This window comes from Ictidomys tridecemlineatus, chromosome 11 (assembly GCF_052094955.1).
Source record: "Ictidomys tridecemlineatus isolate mIctTri1 chromosome 11, mIctTri1.hap1, whole genome shotgun sequence".
Lineage (NCBI taxonomy): Eukaryota > Metazoa > Chordata > Mammalia > Rodentia > Sciuridae > Ictidomys > Ictidomys tridecemlineatus.
The window spans coordinates 111,243,348-111,260,783 of NC_135487.1; the positions used below are offsets into that span (position 1 = coordinate 111,243,348).

Below are 17,436 nucleotides of genomic sequence, written 5' to 3' on the forward strand. Positions count from 1 at the left end.
GGCTCAGATTCATCCCATCTTCCCCCTTATTCAACAGGGTCCCCATCTTTGTGAATCAGAGAAAAGTGGGTCTCAGTCTGTATGGTTTTTATAGGGAACTCAAGGCAGCGACCTTCTAGTGTTACTCCTTGTGGGGGTCAAGCCTGACTTTCTGAACCCGGAGAGACCTGAAAGGAAGCCTATAATTTAATGAAGACTCAGAATGCTGATGAATGAATAGGAACTTTCAAATCTTTATGAACAATCTATCGTACTTGCAATGTGCTCCAGCAGGTAAAATACTCTGCTTCCGAGATGGGCAAATGGGATCTTCTAGGGTTTCCAGCTAGACCATGAGGAGTAATAATGGGCCCCCCTCGTTGGGTTGAGATTCTTAGTCACAGTTCCCTTTGAAAGGAGATCCAGACTAAGTGCCATTTTGTAGTGGTGCGCTCTCAAAAGATATCAGGATATTCGAGATGCATCTTGAAGACATATTCTTACAATTTAGGATCAAAGGCTCTCAACTAGAGAAAGACTCAGCCATTCTACTTGTTTACAAAGTAAAATGCAGAGAGATTCTTTTCCCATGCTGGGAGCTTAAGGCATCAGCTCCCCCAGATCTGTCAGGCTTCCTGTGGAAGTTTGGCTCTCAAAGGTTATCTCCGCTCTGCAATGCTTAGAACCATGACTTGAAAGCCACCAGCCCTGCAGAATCCACAATGACACTGGATCAGCCCCAACCATCCACCACCAATGTGGGTAGAGTAGCTAAAAAAAAGTCCAAAGGCAAGTTTGGAGAACTCTTCTATAGCAAGTTTCAGCTACAGGCAGCAGTGAGTTAGGTCAGAAGATGTAAAGGACAAAAGGAAATAGAAATCCAAGACTGTTTTCTTCCTTGACCATCTGAGTCAGACCCAGTAGTTGATGAGGACAAAAAAAGTACCTGGCACTCTGTGTATCCCCACCCCTTACTCTCTATGACAGCGCTGTTTCTGAAATGCATTCTCACGGAGCTGCCTCACATGCCTCAGCCTCTCAGCCTGATCAAAGATAGCCTTGAGCTTCAGGGGCGTTTTCTCCTTTTTTTCCTCCCAATAACCTGCTTTCCCCCAGTCGAGGAGCTAGGCCCTGAACTGGGACCTCCTGTCAGTTCACTCACATATTCCCTACTACTCATGGGAAGGAAAAAAAAAAAACAAAAGAATTTCTATCATTCTGTTTGAGTTTAACCCAACTCTGCTTCTCAAGCAAACATATGCAATCTGTCTTTCATTTAGAGATATTTTTTACACTTCTGTTTAACACTGGGGATTTTCAGATTTCCTTTTATTCTACTTCTTTCTCTTCTTTGCTGGGCAGAAAACAAGCTGCTGTGGCTACAAGGTCTGAAAAAAAATAGGGAAAGATGGGACAAAGATACTCCCACCAACTAAACGTGCTAATTAAACTAATTCTAAATGCTGATGTTAAATTAAATGAAATTTTTAACTAAACTGATTCTAAATGCTGATACCTCATCAGGCAAAAGCTCCAGAACAAATGCCATGCAGAGTATTCGGCAATTTCTCTCTACAAAAATTCCTTCTAATAGTACAATTAGATAATCTTTCTTCCTTACTCAAATCCAGTGGTCTCATCCCAATTATAGATGGAGACTTCAGGGTGTAGAGAAATTAACTGACATGTCTAAGAACCAATGCTAAAACGTTGAAAAGATCCATGGAAAGCACGGCATGTGTATGTATTAACATGTGCAGGAAGATGGCCACAGAACAAAGAACACCCAAACCAATGAATGCCTCTGCGGGTATCCGCATTGATTATTCAATAGTTTAAAGGTTAAGGCAAATCTAATAGGAAAAAAATAATATTTAACAGGTGTGTATATTGCCAAGGAAAGAGCCGATTGCTGGTAGTGGGAAGCTTGCAGTTATTCTATGAAGACCAAAGCAGGAGAAGAGCCTTGCTCAGAAAAGACCTCCCCATTAAGAGTTTTCTAATGTTGGCAGCCAAAGGGAGACCCTGGCATTTGTATACACATTTGGAAGTTGCAGATTACCCAGCCAGGACTCCCTTGTGATCATAAAATCGTGCAAGCACCCTGGCATCGTGGTGACACAGAGAAGCCCCTCATAAAGGAGATCCCTAAGCAGACTCCCAGTGAAGATAAAACTGGCAGCATCCAAGAACTTTCCTCCATTATGGTAATACTCAAACCCGAGAAATCTGCATGGGCACATACTTTTCTGACTCACATTTTATTTGGACATGATGTCAATTAACATTTATATCCACCTCTCCTTCTCCATCTGGAATATTCCTGTCATATTGAGTGCTTAGGAGGGGTCTTGAAAAATAGGATGGACTTCCTTCAGTATTTTAGGGGGTACAGTAGGAGGAGAGGTGCTCCAGAAGCAGCAAGAGAGGGTGGCAATGGAGGAAGAAGGCCTGTGAGGAAGGAGAACCACAAATAGAGCAGCAGGGCAGATAGGGTAAGAAGGGGAGTTGGGAACAATCCTGTGCCCGATACTCTCCAGATGGTTTCTCATAAAAACACGGAGGAGTTTCTAAGTTTTCTCAGCTTACCAAAAGCATAATTAGGAGCAAGGTAAACAGATGACAATATGGGGAGCACTTTGCTTGTATCAGGCACTGTTCCAAGCATTTTACATTTATCTCACTTAATTCTCAAAGAGTCCTGAAGCAGTGTTACTACCTTCATTTTAGTACACAACGGAGGCACAGAGTGGCTAAGTGGCTTGCCCAAGGTCACACTGTCAGAACCATATGCTCAAGTCAAGTCCCCCTAAACCCAAAGCCCACATTTCCCCACAACACACCATTGCCTTCACTGTTTGGGATTTCCACACCAGCTAGTTTCTTCTGCTTCTAGGATATAAAAAGCCACTTGCACACATCTCCCCACAGAGGCCATCAAATGGCCTCAGGACCTTAAAATCCAGAAAAGATGCTGAGTGAAACCCCCCCCACCAAGAGTCTACACCTATACATGTGCCCAAAACTTGCCTGTGGAATAAAGCAGATCTTTCCACTCAGTATTCACCACCAATGAGCCCCACAGCTGTGGAGGCCTAACAATTTGGGCAGGAAAACAGACAGGCAAAGAAAAAGAAGAATGTAGTCAAGCCCCAAGGAAAAAATGTTAACATCCGGAACCAATTCACCCACGCAGGCTGGGGAGCCGTTACACCCAGCTCTCCATAACACCCCTCATCATCCCCCAGCCCTTCCCTACACGTACACACACACATGCACATACACACACACACACACACACACACACACACACACACACACACACTTACCAAGACTTGGCTATTTGCTATTTGCTCACCCCCTTCAGCAGATTGGCCTGTGTCTGTTGGGAGTGCCTCCTGCAGTACCTACCACCCAGTCTGAATATCACAGAGATGCCTTAAATCTCTGTGATGTCACAGTCTAATCTGGGTAATGCACAGTTGCACCATATGGAATCTAATGTTCCCAAGGATTAATGCTGGTCATGCAACTACTGCTCTGAACTCTGAAGGAAAAAAATGAAATCACCAAGACCTGACTGGCTGCACATCTTAAAGAATCTACATTTCTAATTGGACAGATCTCATGGATGAGATCCAGTAAATCATTCAAGATTGCAGCATTGATCTCATCCTCTGCCACACTCTATATTTCAAGAGTTTGGCTCCATATAAGTTCCTTGGGAAAGGAAATAGGCTTAGAGATTCATATGCTTCTATTGCTGCAAGAGTGTATCAAATCCTATCAATCACTTGCTTGCACAGAGTGAGGCTGGCAGTAGGAGAAAGCAAAGCTTTAAAACAGAGATGGACTTTACATCTTTCTCCTTTTAGCTTCTAAAAGCCACTTTTCTAACATTGGACACAACAGACAAGCCTTCAGCAGACTGTACAATTAACAGCCAAGAGATGCATTAATGGTAAAAGTCCACCATGGAAATCTGTGGGGTAGGGAGTGTAGATTTTCTCCAAATCCCTTCTGGAGACATCAGACTTCCTAAGAGAGGAAGGTTGCTTGGAGTGGGAGGAAAAGTGATGGAAAGACAGTGAACAGGTGGAAAAAAAAAAAAGAAAAGAAACTCACTGTTAAGTTCTCTGAAACTCATTGCTGGTATCTTTCAGTGGTAGAAGAAAAATGGAGTACAGAGTTTAAGTGTTTGTTGGAATGAGATTTCTGCAAATAACTGATCCCATACCAAACAAGGCTGCTCTAAATAGAGCTGTTAAAAAAAAAATAAATGAATCAGAGCAGTCACTCAGAGGTTAAAGTTAAAGCCGTGACTCTAAGAGCGGGTGTACTTGCCGTGGGTCCTCAAGGCGGTTTTCTAATCCTCAGGCATTAAAAAGAAGCCACTGTGGAAATCAGAATCTCTTCCTTTGTAAATTCAATCCATGGCAAAGGGATTTCAGCTGTGATTGCTGAGTTTGAAAAAATCAACAGTACTTAGAAATGCACGAATTGCCAGTCACTGCAACTGATATGTTTCTAAGCTGTTCCATTTTGAATCAATTACCAATGAGATTCCATCCATCCCGTTGTGAATGGAGGAGGGAATGGGTAAAACAGAGCAGTTAAAGTTTCCCCTGAATTTCACTGCACAAGGGGATTTAGGATGGAGAGATTTTAGATCAAATTCAATATGTAGCCACTGCCCTTCAGACACTGAGAATTCTGAACATTAAAGTCAAAGAAATGCAAGTCACATTGGGAAGGCTGCTTATGGTCCCATTCCAAACATCATGGCATGGAAACTCATGTACTGCTGCCACAGGGTGCCCTCTACTAGCAGATATGGAGACATCACTTTAGGGATATAAGGACTAATAATAACAAGGAGAAGTGGGGAGATCTACAAACTGTAAGTTAGCTCTCATTTATGATTGAACAATTTCTGCTGGGAACAGCACAGGCAGAAAGCATGAATTTTCTTCCATAAAGCATTCTTCCTAGAGCACTTAAGAGTCATCTTCAAGTAGACAATCTACTCAAATAGTTACTATTACCCTGAGCTAGGCACAGTGGCACACACCTGTAATCCCAATGACTGGAGAGGCTGAGGCAGGAAATACAAAGCCTAAGGCCAGCCTGGGCAATTTAGTGAGACTCTGTCTCAAAATATAAAATAAAAAGGGATAGAGATGTAGCTCAGTACTAAAGTACCCCTGGTTCAATTCCCAGTACCCCACAAATATATATATATATATATATATATATATATATATATATATATATATATATATATAGAGAGAGAGAGAGAGAGAGAGAGAGAGAGAGAGAGAGAGAGAGAGACCCTGTAGCTACACAAGGCTGTTTTAATTCTGGCTGGATCACTTAAAATGAACCAGAGCTAGGAGACTATGGGTAAGTTATTTCATTGAACATCAATTTCCTCCTCTGTAAAATGGGGAAACAATTACTTCCCTCCAAGCACCACTGAGTGGATATAATGAGGATGTGAATAAAACCACCAGCGCAGGACCTGGCGTAGAGTGTGCCCTCAATCCATAAAAGCTTGGTTGGAGTTTTGGACACTCTCAGCTAAGATGAAACTTATAAGATTGGGACCGTATAGGGACATCTGTCCCGAGACCTCAATCCCTGTAAGAAAGAGTAGCTTCCTTCAGTGGAGAGTCGGGGTCTGAGAGCTCGTGATGAAGGGCAGGGGGCTGCTTCAAGGAGGCTAAGAGAAGGATTCCTTCTCTCTTCCTCTTTGCTGAGGAAGATACCTTATCCCTCTGCTGCCAGAAAAAAAAAATACAAACAAAGTCTAGGGTGTAACAAGTTTTTAAAATAATAATAATAATAAATAATAATCAAATTCAAGCTTCTTTTTTCTAAAAGGAAGAAAAGTGGGCAGAACAAGGCAGCTAGATGTGGGTATCACAAGACTGGGGCATCTGCTGTTTCTCTTTAAAAAGATTTCCCTAGTCTCTTCTGTCCTTAGTTCTTCAGCTTAGTTATAGGTTTTCCCTTAATTTATTTCCTTCTCTCTCTCTCTCTCTCTCTCTCTCTCTCTCTCTCTCTCTCTCTCTCTCTCTCTCTCTCTCTCTCTCTCTCTCTCTCTCGCAGCATGCACTAATCCTTTACTACAGACTCAGTTGATACAGCTGGTTCAGTTTGTCCAGAATCCTGGGGTTCCGTCAGAATATGGCTTTACAAACAAAGAATGAATCTTTCTACTTCCTATTAGGCAAAACCTGACCTTTGGAGAATTTCTGAGCTTCAGGTAGAAATATCAGAAACTAATCAAAGAGAAACCTACTTCTATTATTCCATGTCCCTGCAACCGAGAAGGCAAAAAATCAACAGTACTTAGAAATGCAAGAATTGCCAGTCCCTGGGGAGTCCTTGAAGTCTCCCCAACCCCATTTTCAGCCCAACCCTTCCTCCTACTATGTGCTAGCCACAGATCCCCACCCTTGGACACCATCCCTCCCTTAGATGCCCACTCCGGCTCTGGCTTTTTGCCTCGCTGCAACTTGAATAGCAACAGATCTCCATTCTATTTCACTTTATTAGCCACACGTACTCAAATTCAGTACTGCTTCTAACCATAGCCTATAAACAGAATGAGGATCCCATTCCAAATCCCAAACCCTCCACTTAAAGCCAAAGGACAGGGAAAGGGGCAGTGTTTCCTTATAGATTACAATTTGCAAACATTTCTTATCCAAACTAGTCACTAAGATGAGTAATCATTAATTCAGCTGATAGAAATAACAGGCACGAGCTAAATCCTTTCTTTTTATATATATGCACACTATCTCATTTGATCCTGTCTACCATTTGATGAACACATTTATTATTCCATGTCACAGCTACAGAAGCTGGAGCTAAAGGGGATTAACCTGCCCAAGGTCATACAACCAGTAAGTGTTAGAACTGGGGCTCAGACACAAGCAGACTGACCTGAAGAATCTGAGTTTGTAAGACCATACTGTATAATTGATGCACTCATTTCACCAAATAGAAATGATAACATAAGAGTATTTCAAAAATGTTTGACTATATATAATTGCTACATATTATTAATTAGAATGCATATATGCATATATAAAATAAGCTTAGCACAATGGCTGGCACATAGCACAGGTTCAATGAATGTTGCTATTTGTTATCTTCATATGGTACTATTATCATTATCATATTTTATTATTAATTAAATGCTTTCTGTGTGCCAGCCACTTGTACTAAGTCCTATAACAACAAGGCAATGACAACTAGGTCTCAGACCTACAGCAGTTTACAGAATAGTAGTGAGAAAGCAACCAGTAACTCCACACACTTCATGATTACAGAGATCTGCACAGGGGCTTTGCCAAATGGGATCAGCAAACGAGGGTGGGGAGCCATCATTGGGGTTTGAACCCAGCTGCAGAAGTCTGTAAGGAAATGAAACCTCACAAGACAGAAACATGAGACCCACTCCTAGGTGTGTGCTGGGCTCAGTCTTGCATCTGACCCTGCCCTCAAGTTCAGCTGCTATGAATAGAGGTCTTGAATGCTAAGCTGTCTTCTGATCTATCTTGTTGACAAGCGTTTTGCCTGTTACTAAGTCATCCTTTTAGCATTCTCACATCTCTGCCAGATCAAGATCTCGGCTTAGCAGACTAGACATGGAAAATAGTTACTAGTGCTTTCCATCAGTCTCCAATAGTAATAGGGGGTAACCAATTTGTCTTTTTGGCCCATTAAATCAATTCACTAATGGCAAAGTTGTTTTTTTTAATGCTCATTTTTCAAATGCACAGTTTTTACAGTTATTTATGGGAAGGACCAAAAAAATGTTCAAAACATGAATAACTTATATTTCCTTTCAATTCACTCATGCCATAGAATGCTTTTAGCATCATTCACGTGGGTCCTGATCCAGGACTTTCTGAACATGTGATATTAATATAAATCTTTTTCAAGATCTTTATGAAAGCTCTTAATTTTAGCTAAAAAAAAAAAGTTGTTTTTGTTTTGTTTTGTTTTGGCTTTGTGTTACTATTGCTATTACTTTCTACAACCACAATAAAACTTTCCTCATTCCACAAGAGTAAGGAATGGGTCAAGTAATGGCCAAGGTGCACTGGGAGAATATGTAAAAATACTCAAAAACAAAACAAAAGTTAACATAATCAAAATAAAAGTTAAAAGAATCTTATAGAAAAGGGGCCTCGGTTTTCATTTAAGACCAGCCCTCTCATCTCACAAACCAAGAATAGTGGCTATGAAACAACTTTAAAGCATTTTTTTTCAAAATTAATGTCTGCCTTTATATCGTTGATTCCAACATTAATGGTAAAGTTAGCACTTTACTAAATGCTAAGTGATAAGAATCTAGGACTCCTAAACTAATCCAGACTTCTACCATAATACACAGATATGACATAGAATATAAGGGTCTGTGTTGAAAGTTTTGCAGTATAGTAGAGACTTATAGTTATTCACATAAGCAACTAAGGTTTCTGAAATGTTTTACTATTCAATATTCCTATGCAATCTTGTTTACACCTTTACTTTTCTAACTAAACCATTTTTTCTAAATAGTAAATAGGTATAGCCTCTCCCTTGTTCGTGGTCAAAAAAAGGAAAGACCATATTATTAATTAAGTTTCTGACTTGAGGAAACTATTGGAACCCAGGCAAAGCATTTCTATGCTCACAATGGCTTAGCCCCTCCCTATTGTGAAAATCACTATTTCTTTTTCAGGAACAAGTAACCACTAGGTTTACAATTCTGGGACCTGCATAGTGGTGAGACTGAGGCTTTGGAGCCAGAATGGCGCCTAGGATAGGGCTTCCCTCTCCCCACTAATCTGAGGTCCAGAGAGAAGATTGCTCCCACTGGCTTCTTACAGAACTTAAGTCATTTCTCGGTGACTAGTAGTCACTTATCATTCTACTTTGTAGAGTTGGTGGTTTCTCTTTGAAGAAAATAATAACTTCCTTGTTTTTAGTCTCCAAGAACAGCATGAAGGACAGTCGGACATTTACTCTCCCTCTGTCTCAGTGGGTGATTCCCAGTTTCGACTGGGGCATTTCTACCTTTAAGGACCCTCTTAGGCAACTGCGGAACCTCTGGGTCCCGCCGGAATGGCAGAATGACTTACCTTTTAACTGACTGGCTATGATATTCACTGACCCTAGAATTACCCATTTGGAAATGGTTAGGGATTAAAAGTTCTGCAGGCCGAGGGATTCTTGGTTTCTAATTGCTAATGTTTGAAGTCAGTCTGATTCCTCGGAAATTTGTTTAGCCTGATGAAAGCAAAACTCAAAACTCCCCTCAGGGCTCGAGGTGTAAGATCCTTGGGTTCCGTTTAGGGATTTTTTTTTTTTTTTTTTTGGATTTGTTGTTTTTCGGGGGTCTGTTTTGGGGGCGACGTCTTTTACCAAGGCTTCCCGGTTACCCCAGCATCCCCACATTTCCCCCAGGATGTAATCAGAGTTAAGAGGAGCACAGATCATCCCTCAGGATTCCGTTCTCCCAGATTTCAAAGGCTTCTCCGCAGTCCCGGGCGCTCGCTCGTGGCTGGGACCGGCAGGCGGGGAGCCGCGCTCCAGGACCCAGAGCAGGACCTCGCGGCTGGCGCACCCAGGCGGGCAGCCCGGCCACCCCACCGGCCGTCCCCACCCGTGCCCCTAGGCGCCTGGAGGCCTGGGCAGGAGCAGAGCGCGGGCAGACGCAGCAGCCGTCGCCCAACTTGGACTTGGTGAAGGTCACCCAAACTGCCCAGTTTTCCCAGGGACGGGTTAGCAGGAAGGGATGCAATCCCAGTTCCTTCCGCGGTGAAATATCATCTGCAAACTTTTTGAACGGGGGCGGAGGAGATGGACGTTTTCAATGTGTGCGGAGGAAATTTGGGAGGAGAAAGTAAGGGGGTAGCTGTTTTCTGAGACCCTATCTGAGGCTGGAACCGAGTTCCTGGCTGCGGGACAGTAGAGAAGGCAGCGGTGGTGGGATTAAGAAAATCAGTGCCCACAGTGGAGAAGTGGGCGTTAAAATTCTAGGGCTCGGGCTGGGTATCTAATAGGGACCTCTAATGATCCCTTTTGAAAGGAAACTACAGAGATAATTATTGAGTTTGTTTTTGCTTTGTTTTTTAATCCTAAAGAATACAGTAACTTTCTGGAAACAGCTTATTTGAGCCTCAGCGACTATATGGTAGGAGAAAAATGTAAAATAAATGGGGGTAGAATTTCTTATGCTTTTAAACTACTTTCCCCAGATCGCAATGTTTCTCTGGTTATTTCCATACACGTAATTATTGTCCAGATCTCTCTTAGCTTATTCCGTTTACTTTTTGCGTGACGAAATTACTCTTCAAAATTAAAACCAGTATTTTGTCCATCCAAAATAAAGATGGCGTTATTCGCAAAATTAAATGCCTAATTTAGTTAGAAAAATGTCCACTGTTCCTGTTCATTTTCAATTAGAAAAATTTTAACTGTCCCTGTCCAGGCTCATTATCTGGTGTTTTCTCTGAGATTTTAGTCAAAGTCATCAGCTAAATTAAGAGTTAAATGAAAATAGTGCTGAGAAGTTTCCAAGCTGGGTTTCTCTAGGATTTTCAAAAGTAATACCCAAAGGTGACAAAACTTTTGGCCTCCCAAATTTTATGTGTTCCCAATTTGTTAAATTGGCTATGTGCACACACACACACACACACACACACACACACACAGCAGTTTCTTGTTTCTGAAATGTTATCTATATTCCACTCAAAGGGGCATTTTGTAGATAAAGCATTCTCATGGTATTATGGTGTTCACATGCACAAATTTATATATAAACACACCTAAACACACTTTTTATACAATTCTTTCTAAAGGACAAAATTAGACACTGACCAGTTTTTCAAATGTAAGATAAAAAGTAGAGGTTGCAAGGCTTGTTTTCACTTTTGGTATCAAAAGTTCATCACCAGTTTGTAGTCAGCAAAATATACTTTGTCAAAGTGAAGCCATTAATGACACCAAGTAAGTGTTGATTAGTCCTCACCAGTTGCTTAAATTCCCCACCTCTTACCATTTCACAGCGGGTCCTCCCTACCAAGTCTCATTTTCCACTCAGAGCATGGGCCTCACTTAAATTAACTAATCATTATCCTTCTGGAAAGAAGTGTAAACAGACCCTGATTTATAAATTTGCTAATTGCTGTTCCCAATGCAGACCCCTGTGCATCACAATCATGCACATATAAAACTCCAGGCTTACTAAAAACTAGTGAAAGGAAAGCCAAAAGTAAACCACACTGGTGAAGGAAATAAGGAAAAGAGATTCCACGTTCCACCAGTTTTCTACTTTTCCCTTTTGTGAAAAGCATCCTAAAAGGTCAAAACTTAAGCCTCAGGTGGGAAAGCTGCTTAAATATTCTCTGTATTAAGTCTTTTGAGAGTAAGAAATCAGTAATCAGCTATACTTCCAGAATGACCAGCAAATGGATTTCTGCATTTCTAGGAAGGAAAACGCCATGTCAATCTGCTCTTTATCCCTGTGGAATTTGCACAAGTCAGGCCTGCCTCCTTCCCTTCCTTTCTTTCTTTCTTCCCTTCCTTCTTTCTTTCTTTCATCTGAAGCCACCCTGAGAATTCACTCACAGATATAAAAGGTAATTGGTTTTTTCCTCCAACATAATGAAGTTTCATCAGAGCCCATAATCAGGAAATGAAAAGGGTTTTTTTTCATCCATCGTATTAATATGAGAAATTCTGTCAATAGAGCGATTATGATGGATTTGGAATATTCTGCTCTTTTATAATAGTAATGAACACCCTAGTAGAGACTTGTATAAACATCATGTTTACGTCTTCTGAACCAAAGCATATTTGTCTTTTTCTCATTGTGGCTCAGTATAAGGAGACTTGCTTGTATTAGATTTGTGTTCACACATGCAAAGGAAATTATAGAGAGACCATCAATACCTGATATTTTTTAGTTTAGTTTTGACCCTCGCTTCTTGTCATTCTTCACTGGATCCTCTTACTATGTATGTATTAAAAATATTTTAACTAAATTTCATAATTTAAAATTTTATAACTTGAAAATAATTAGTATAGGGAAGAGGGTGTGTCCGAAAAACAGCATTGGATCAGTGTTAATACAATTACAGTCCAAAATCCACTTTAAGAAACTTCCTTCCTTCTTGCATAAACATCGCTCCGTGAACTTTTCTTTTTTGGAAATCCCATGTATAAAATCAGTAAACCCAAAGCGGCCAGCCGGGAACCCCCACCTAGTGTTCAAAGAGAAACAGCGTTGGGTCGGGGGTGGAGAGGTGAAAGATTTAACTTGAGAATGGAAGTGCCGGGAAACTGTGGGCTGATCCGCTCAAGAAAGCCTTTGCCTCGCATGGGGTACTCCAGGAGGAGTAAGGGAGCTCTCCGAAATGCTAAGTGGGCGGCAGAGGCAGGTGAGGGTCTCCGCTGAGCGAGAGACCCTTCCCCCGCACGCCCCTCGGCTATCCCTGAGCCTAACCCACTAGCTTCTGAAGCTCGGATGAAGCTCAGAAGGTGCAAACGACAGCAGAATTCACCTTCCTCCCGGTCACAGCCCAAAGTGTGGGCATCCGGGTTTACCCCATTCCCCGTCCTCCAGCGGTTTACTGTCGTCATTTCTTAAGAGATGGAGCAGGCTTAGAATTTCTTCCCTTTTCTACTGGTTTCTATTGTGCCAGGGTTCCAGGCACAGAACATCTCCATAACCTGCCCTCCACGGCCGGCTGGGAGCCCTCGCCGTGCTCTGTCCCAGCCCCGCTCTCCTCTAGCCCTGGTCTTCTTTAGCCAGGGTCTGACCAGCACTCCAAGAAGGCGCCTGACAGCCATGCCCCACCGCCAACACTCATCCTCACCTACGGAAGACAAATTCAGACTTTACCTCCTCCCTTACACAAAGTCGCTTACCCAATGGGTGCCCTCTGCGGAAGGCCATTTTGACCTAACAGGCCAAAACCTTGGATATGTCCATCAGGCACTTTCTTGACTCATTGGCGGCTTGGGGCCCTGCAGCCTGGAGGCCTGCTTGCATGCCAAGGCACACGCAGCACTGAGAACTAGGGTTCCTAGCCCCGGCCCCCTACCCTAGACAAAGGCTAAGCCTATAGCCTAGTATGCCACACACCTTGTCCCTGCAGTTTGAGCCCCGGTGTGTCCTGACTGATGCCTGCACTACACGTTTCCCCCGCTGGCTTCTTGTAATCAACACTTTTTATTATCCTTACTTAATCGATTAAGAGTCGCTTCCACCTTTTCACCCAGTTTCCCCGTCGGGAGTCGGGCAGGTAAAGAAGTAATGTCAGGATTAAAATCTCAGAATTTTACTCTGAACCAACATATAAACTAGCGGATTAATTCACGTGACCAGTCGATCTCGGGAACTCAGAAGAAGGAAGTGCCTCGAGGCAGCGTAGACTTCAGCTTGTTTTGTTTTGTTTTTCTGTCTGTCTCATTTCTGTAGCGTAGGGGAGGGTGGGTACAGGAGAAAATGCACGAGCCTGCGCGTGTGCACCTGGGCACAGAGTGCCAATCCCCCTGCGTGTCACTGAGGGTGCCTGTCTATGCGTGCTCACCCCCTGTGTGCTGCCACCTCTTCAGGCCTACATAGCGCCACGGCTGCAAGGTTTTGGCCTGCAAACTCAGAAGGGGGAAAATACTTCCGCAGAAGGTTTGAATTATTTCGCTCCGCAGGAGACCCGGACTCGGCCGCACGGCTGAGGATTCAGGCGAGAAAGGCCCAAGCCAGAGTTGGGGAGGCTGGGTGGAGCTGGGGATGGGGTCCCCGGCGCAGATGGCGCCTCCGCGCGCCCAAAATACACTTCTAAGGCCGCAGTCACAGCAGCTGTTCTGTCCGATCCTGGCTCGAAAGTTTCCTGTTGCTTAGCGAGAGGCGGGGGCGAGTAAGCTCGAGAGCCAGATTCCTCCGAAATGGTACTTGAGACCCTCTCCAGCCAGTAGTGGCTGAGTCCTAGAGGTTTCTCCAAAAAACAGCGAGGGTGGGTGTGGGTATGACCGTAAGAGTACCTCATAAGCCCCCTCCCAAGCCTGGCGGGCCTCGGTATTTGGGGGGCCACCAGACTCGGTGGAAATTTTTGAAATACATACTGTGTCCTCTGAACGGTGAGTGCCTACAGCAAGCCGGGCTGGTCCCCCGCTGCTACAGGTTGGCGCCCCAGGCTGCGGGTGCTCAGGCGCCAACTAAAGCCAGCTCTGTCCAGACGCGGAAAGAAAAAGGGGCTGTGAAAAAGCAAAAGGCCACGTCTTTGAATTAAAGTTAAGCATTACAATCCGAGCCTCGGGTTGTCTGAGGATCCTGGGGATTTTCAGGCTCCGGAAGGGAGGACTGAAAACGGTGGTACCAGTCAAAAGAGTATGGAGATGAGAATCACAAACGCAGTTACACTAGGCGGTTATCCGTGTGCTCAGGGGGCAGGGGTCCTTCCCTATCCCCCCTGTCTGTTTTGGTTTTATTTTTTATTTTTTTTTCCCCTGCTCCTAGCTTGCTATGGGCCTGAGGCCTGTGAGCCTCACAGCAACCTCCCTGTCCTGGAGGAACAAATTGAACAGAATTATGAGGTCCAGCACGGCATGGATAGAATGAGTCGTATACACCACTCCTTCATATAAACATCTTTAAATGTGGCCCTGTGTGTCTGTTAGGGCGCTATATTAGAGGAGAAAGCAAAGGTCTGAAAAAGATCCCCATCCCTGGTCTGAATCCAGAGCCTGGCAGCTCTGCCTCCCCTGCTCCTGAACAGCTTCATCTCAAGGACACCATGGCTGCCCTTAGTCCGAAAGATCTTTCCTCATCCTATTTTTATTTCATACAGATCACTGTAAGAAAGCCTTAGCCATTGCCAGGGCTCCAACTTGGGGATCTCCTCCGCCTTCAACCAACCTAACCAAGCCATCGCCAGACTCTGCAGAAAGCCAGCAAAAGTATTCCTGATTTCCGTTTCTTCCTTCTCCTGGACCCTTGCCCCTAAATATATTTTGTTTTCTGTAATCAAAATGTTCATCTTTTTTTTTAAAAAAAAAAAGGTAATAAAGTAAGGGAACTGACCCGCTGAACTCTGTTACATAAAGTTAGTTCTATATTAGGTCTTCCACCCCACCCAACCCCAACCCCATGGGGCAGGAGCTATAGAACAGAATTTTGAAAACCAATTCCCAATGTTCTTGCCCCTCTCTCTTTGCCCAGATTCCCTCACTTTCCTCTCCTCCTTTCCAGATGAGAAGAGCCGGAAAAAGAAACTATGAACTCAGTCCCTTATTATGACCCCACATATTGGCCCTTTTGAACATAAGACCCTAGACAGACTCAGCGACCTGCAGACTTCCAAGAGTGAAGTCTCCACGAACAGGGCAGCTGCCGTACACAGTTAAATAACTTCTGCTTTTTCCACTTATTGGGAAAAATCAAAGAGAACCTCCCCAATTGCAAATTGTATAAGGGCCTGCAAAAACTTCCACTAACGATATGAAGGCCCTAGTGAGATGTTGACAACAGATAAATTAGGTGAGGAAATTGGGTCTGGCCATCGAAGGGAAACACATTAGCAACGCTGTTCCTTCCTGAATCATTCACGCAGCATGGACCTGTACCCGCATCCAAATACAGAGAAAGACTTGGATGGATGGAATAAATCCTCCTTTTAATTTTCTTTTCATCGACTAATAAAAATAATTCCCCAGCACTAAACCCAAATTCCGTAACGGGCCGCAAGAACACGCAGAATTCATAAAACCCAGTCTCTGCAGGTCACTTGCTAATCGCGTTATTATTAGCCTCGGGAGCGTGGAAATTGAACTGTCACTGCATAAAGAGAAAATGTAAGCGACAGCTGTCCCTCCTCGAGTTTGGCCAGAGTTGCGGCTGGGATCCCCAAGCTCCAGAGTCCATAGACTCTCCTACCACTGTGCGGGCCGCCGCCCCGCTACCCTGCTCTTGCCAGCACATGGACCTGAGTCTATTTCCCCAGCCCCGGCTGGTCAGCAAGAGCACCTCTAGCATGGTCATAGAAGTCTAGGCTGGAAATTTTCTGAAACCGCTAAACCAAGCCGCGAGCCTTCTGTTTGCGTACGCACGAAGTTCTTCCGACAACAGCTGTTCCCCCAGGCTGTTTTGCACAGTTGAAATCTTGGCAGTTAACGCAAAACATTAAGTTGTTTTTCCCTTTTCTAGGGTTCTGCAAAAATCAGACATCGACGTCCGCCCTGCATTTTACGTGTTCTCTGTGCATTCTAGGCATAGGATACGCATAAATCGAGACACCAATTAATCGAATCCCCCCCCAATTACACAGATAGGAGCCGTGAAATTTGATCCAAGCTCAGGACAAGAGGGTCTAACATCCATTCCAGTTTCCAAACGTGGTAGAAATATAATTACATTCCACTATCTAAAAGTTGGAAGAAGAGTGAGGACTGAGACTGAAAGCTAAACTGGGCATTTCCAGAGAAAGACTGAAGTATCGGTGCCGGGAATGACGTGCCAGTCCTCCGGAGCGTTCCAAATCCAGCCCAGGCTTCTGGGTCTCTCGCTATCGCCTTAGATCCCGCACTTCCTAACCCAGGGGCCTGCGGTCCCTTCCGTTTAGGGCAACCCAAACTCTGAGCTCCTCTCTAGAAGGGGATGCGGGTCAGTAGGTTTCCTTGCCTGAAGTTGGCGAAATGTAAGGCTCGGGCCAGTCTCCCAAATTGGTTCGGGCGACTTTAGGGAAGCTCAAAGCATTTGCTCCAAGGAAAAGGAACCCGTGTTGGAGCCAGGCGGGGCGTCAGCGGCGAGGCCTCAGTCCACACCCGCGGACGCTGTTCGGCGTCCCCTCTCTGCCCGCCTCGCGCACTCTGGCCCGACGCACTCACCCGGGTGGGGCTCCAGGCCGTGTGCCGCCGAGTCCTCAGAGTCTCCGAGTGGGCCTGTGGGGCTCAGCGCCTCCATGGACAGGTCCAGCCCCTTCTCCTCCCAGTCTCGCAGTTTCCGCTTTTTATTTGAGCCGATCAAGGCTTCAACGGAGAAGGCATGTGCTCGCGAGCTCAGGGCTACTGCAGATCTTCTCCTTTCACTCATTTTAGCCGCCCGCACCCCGGCCTCTGCTCGCCCCCGCTACTGAGGGAGCAGCCCGCGCCCTCACGCTCCGAGCGCCCGCCGGGCCCGGCCCGAGAGAGGCGGCGGCAAGGCTGGCCGAGGCTGAAGCTGCGGCTCCGTACCCTCCCCCTGCGTCCTCCCCCGCCCTTCGCCGCCGGATCGGATCCGCGCCCCCAGCTGCCCCAGCCTCTAGGAACTAGCGCCCGGAGCGCCGCCCGCTAGCTGCATGAGCGCGGGAGTCCTGCTTCCCACCCACCCGGGCAGGCGCTCACAGGCTGTGCCGACTGGACTTCATTTTTTTTTTTTTTTAATTCTCTCCCTCTCTTTCTCCTCCCTCTCCCTTT

At 44.7% G+C, this 17,436-nt stretch overlaps 1 protein-coding gene across 1 annotated transcript in view; it reads right to left on the reverse strand.

The window, feature by feature from the left end:
• Tbx15 (T-box transcription factor 15) overlaps positions 1 to 17,189 on the reverse strand; it is a 107,328-nt gene extending 90,139 nt beyond the window's left edge. Inside the window, exon 1 of the mRNA XM_005334930.4 lies at positions 16,870 to 17,189. Coding sequence (XP_005334987.1) covers positions 16,870 to 17,074 — 205 coding nt within the window. The 5' untranslated portion in view covers positions 17,075 to 17,189. The remainder of the gene's footprint in view (positions 1 to 16,869) is intronic.
• Between the last annotated feature and the right edge of the window lie 247 nt (positions 17,190 to 17,436).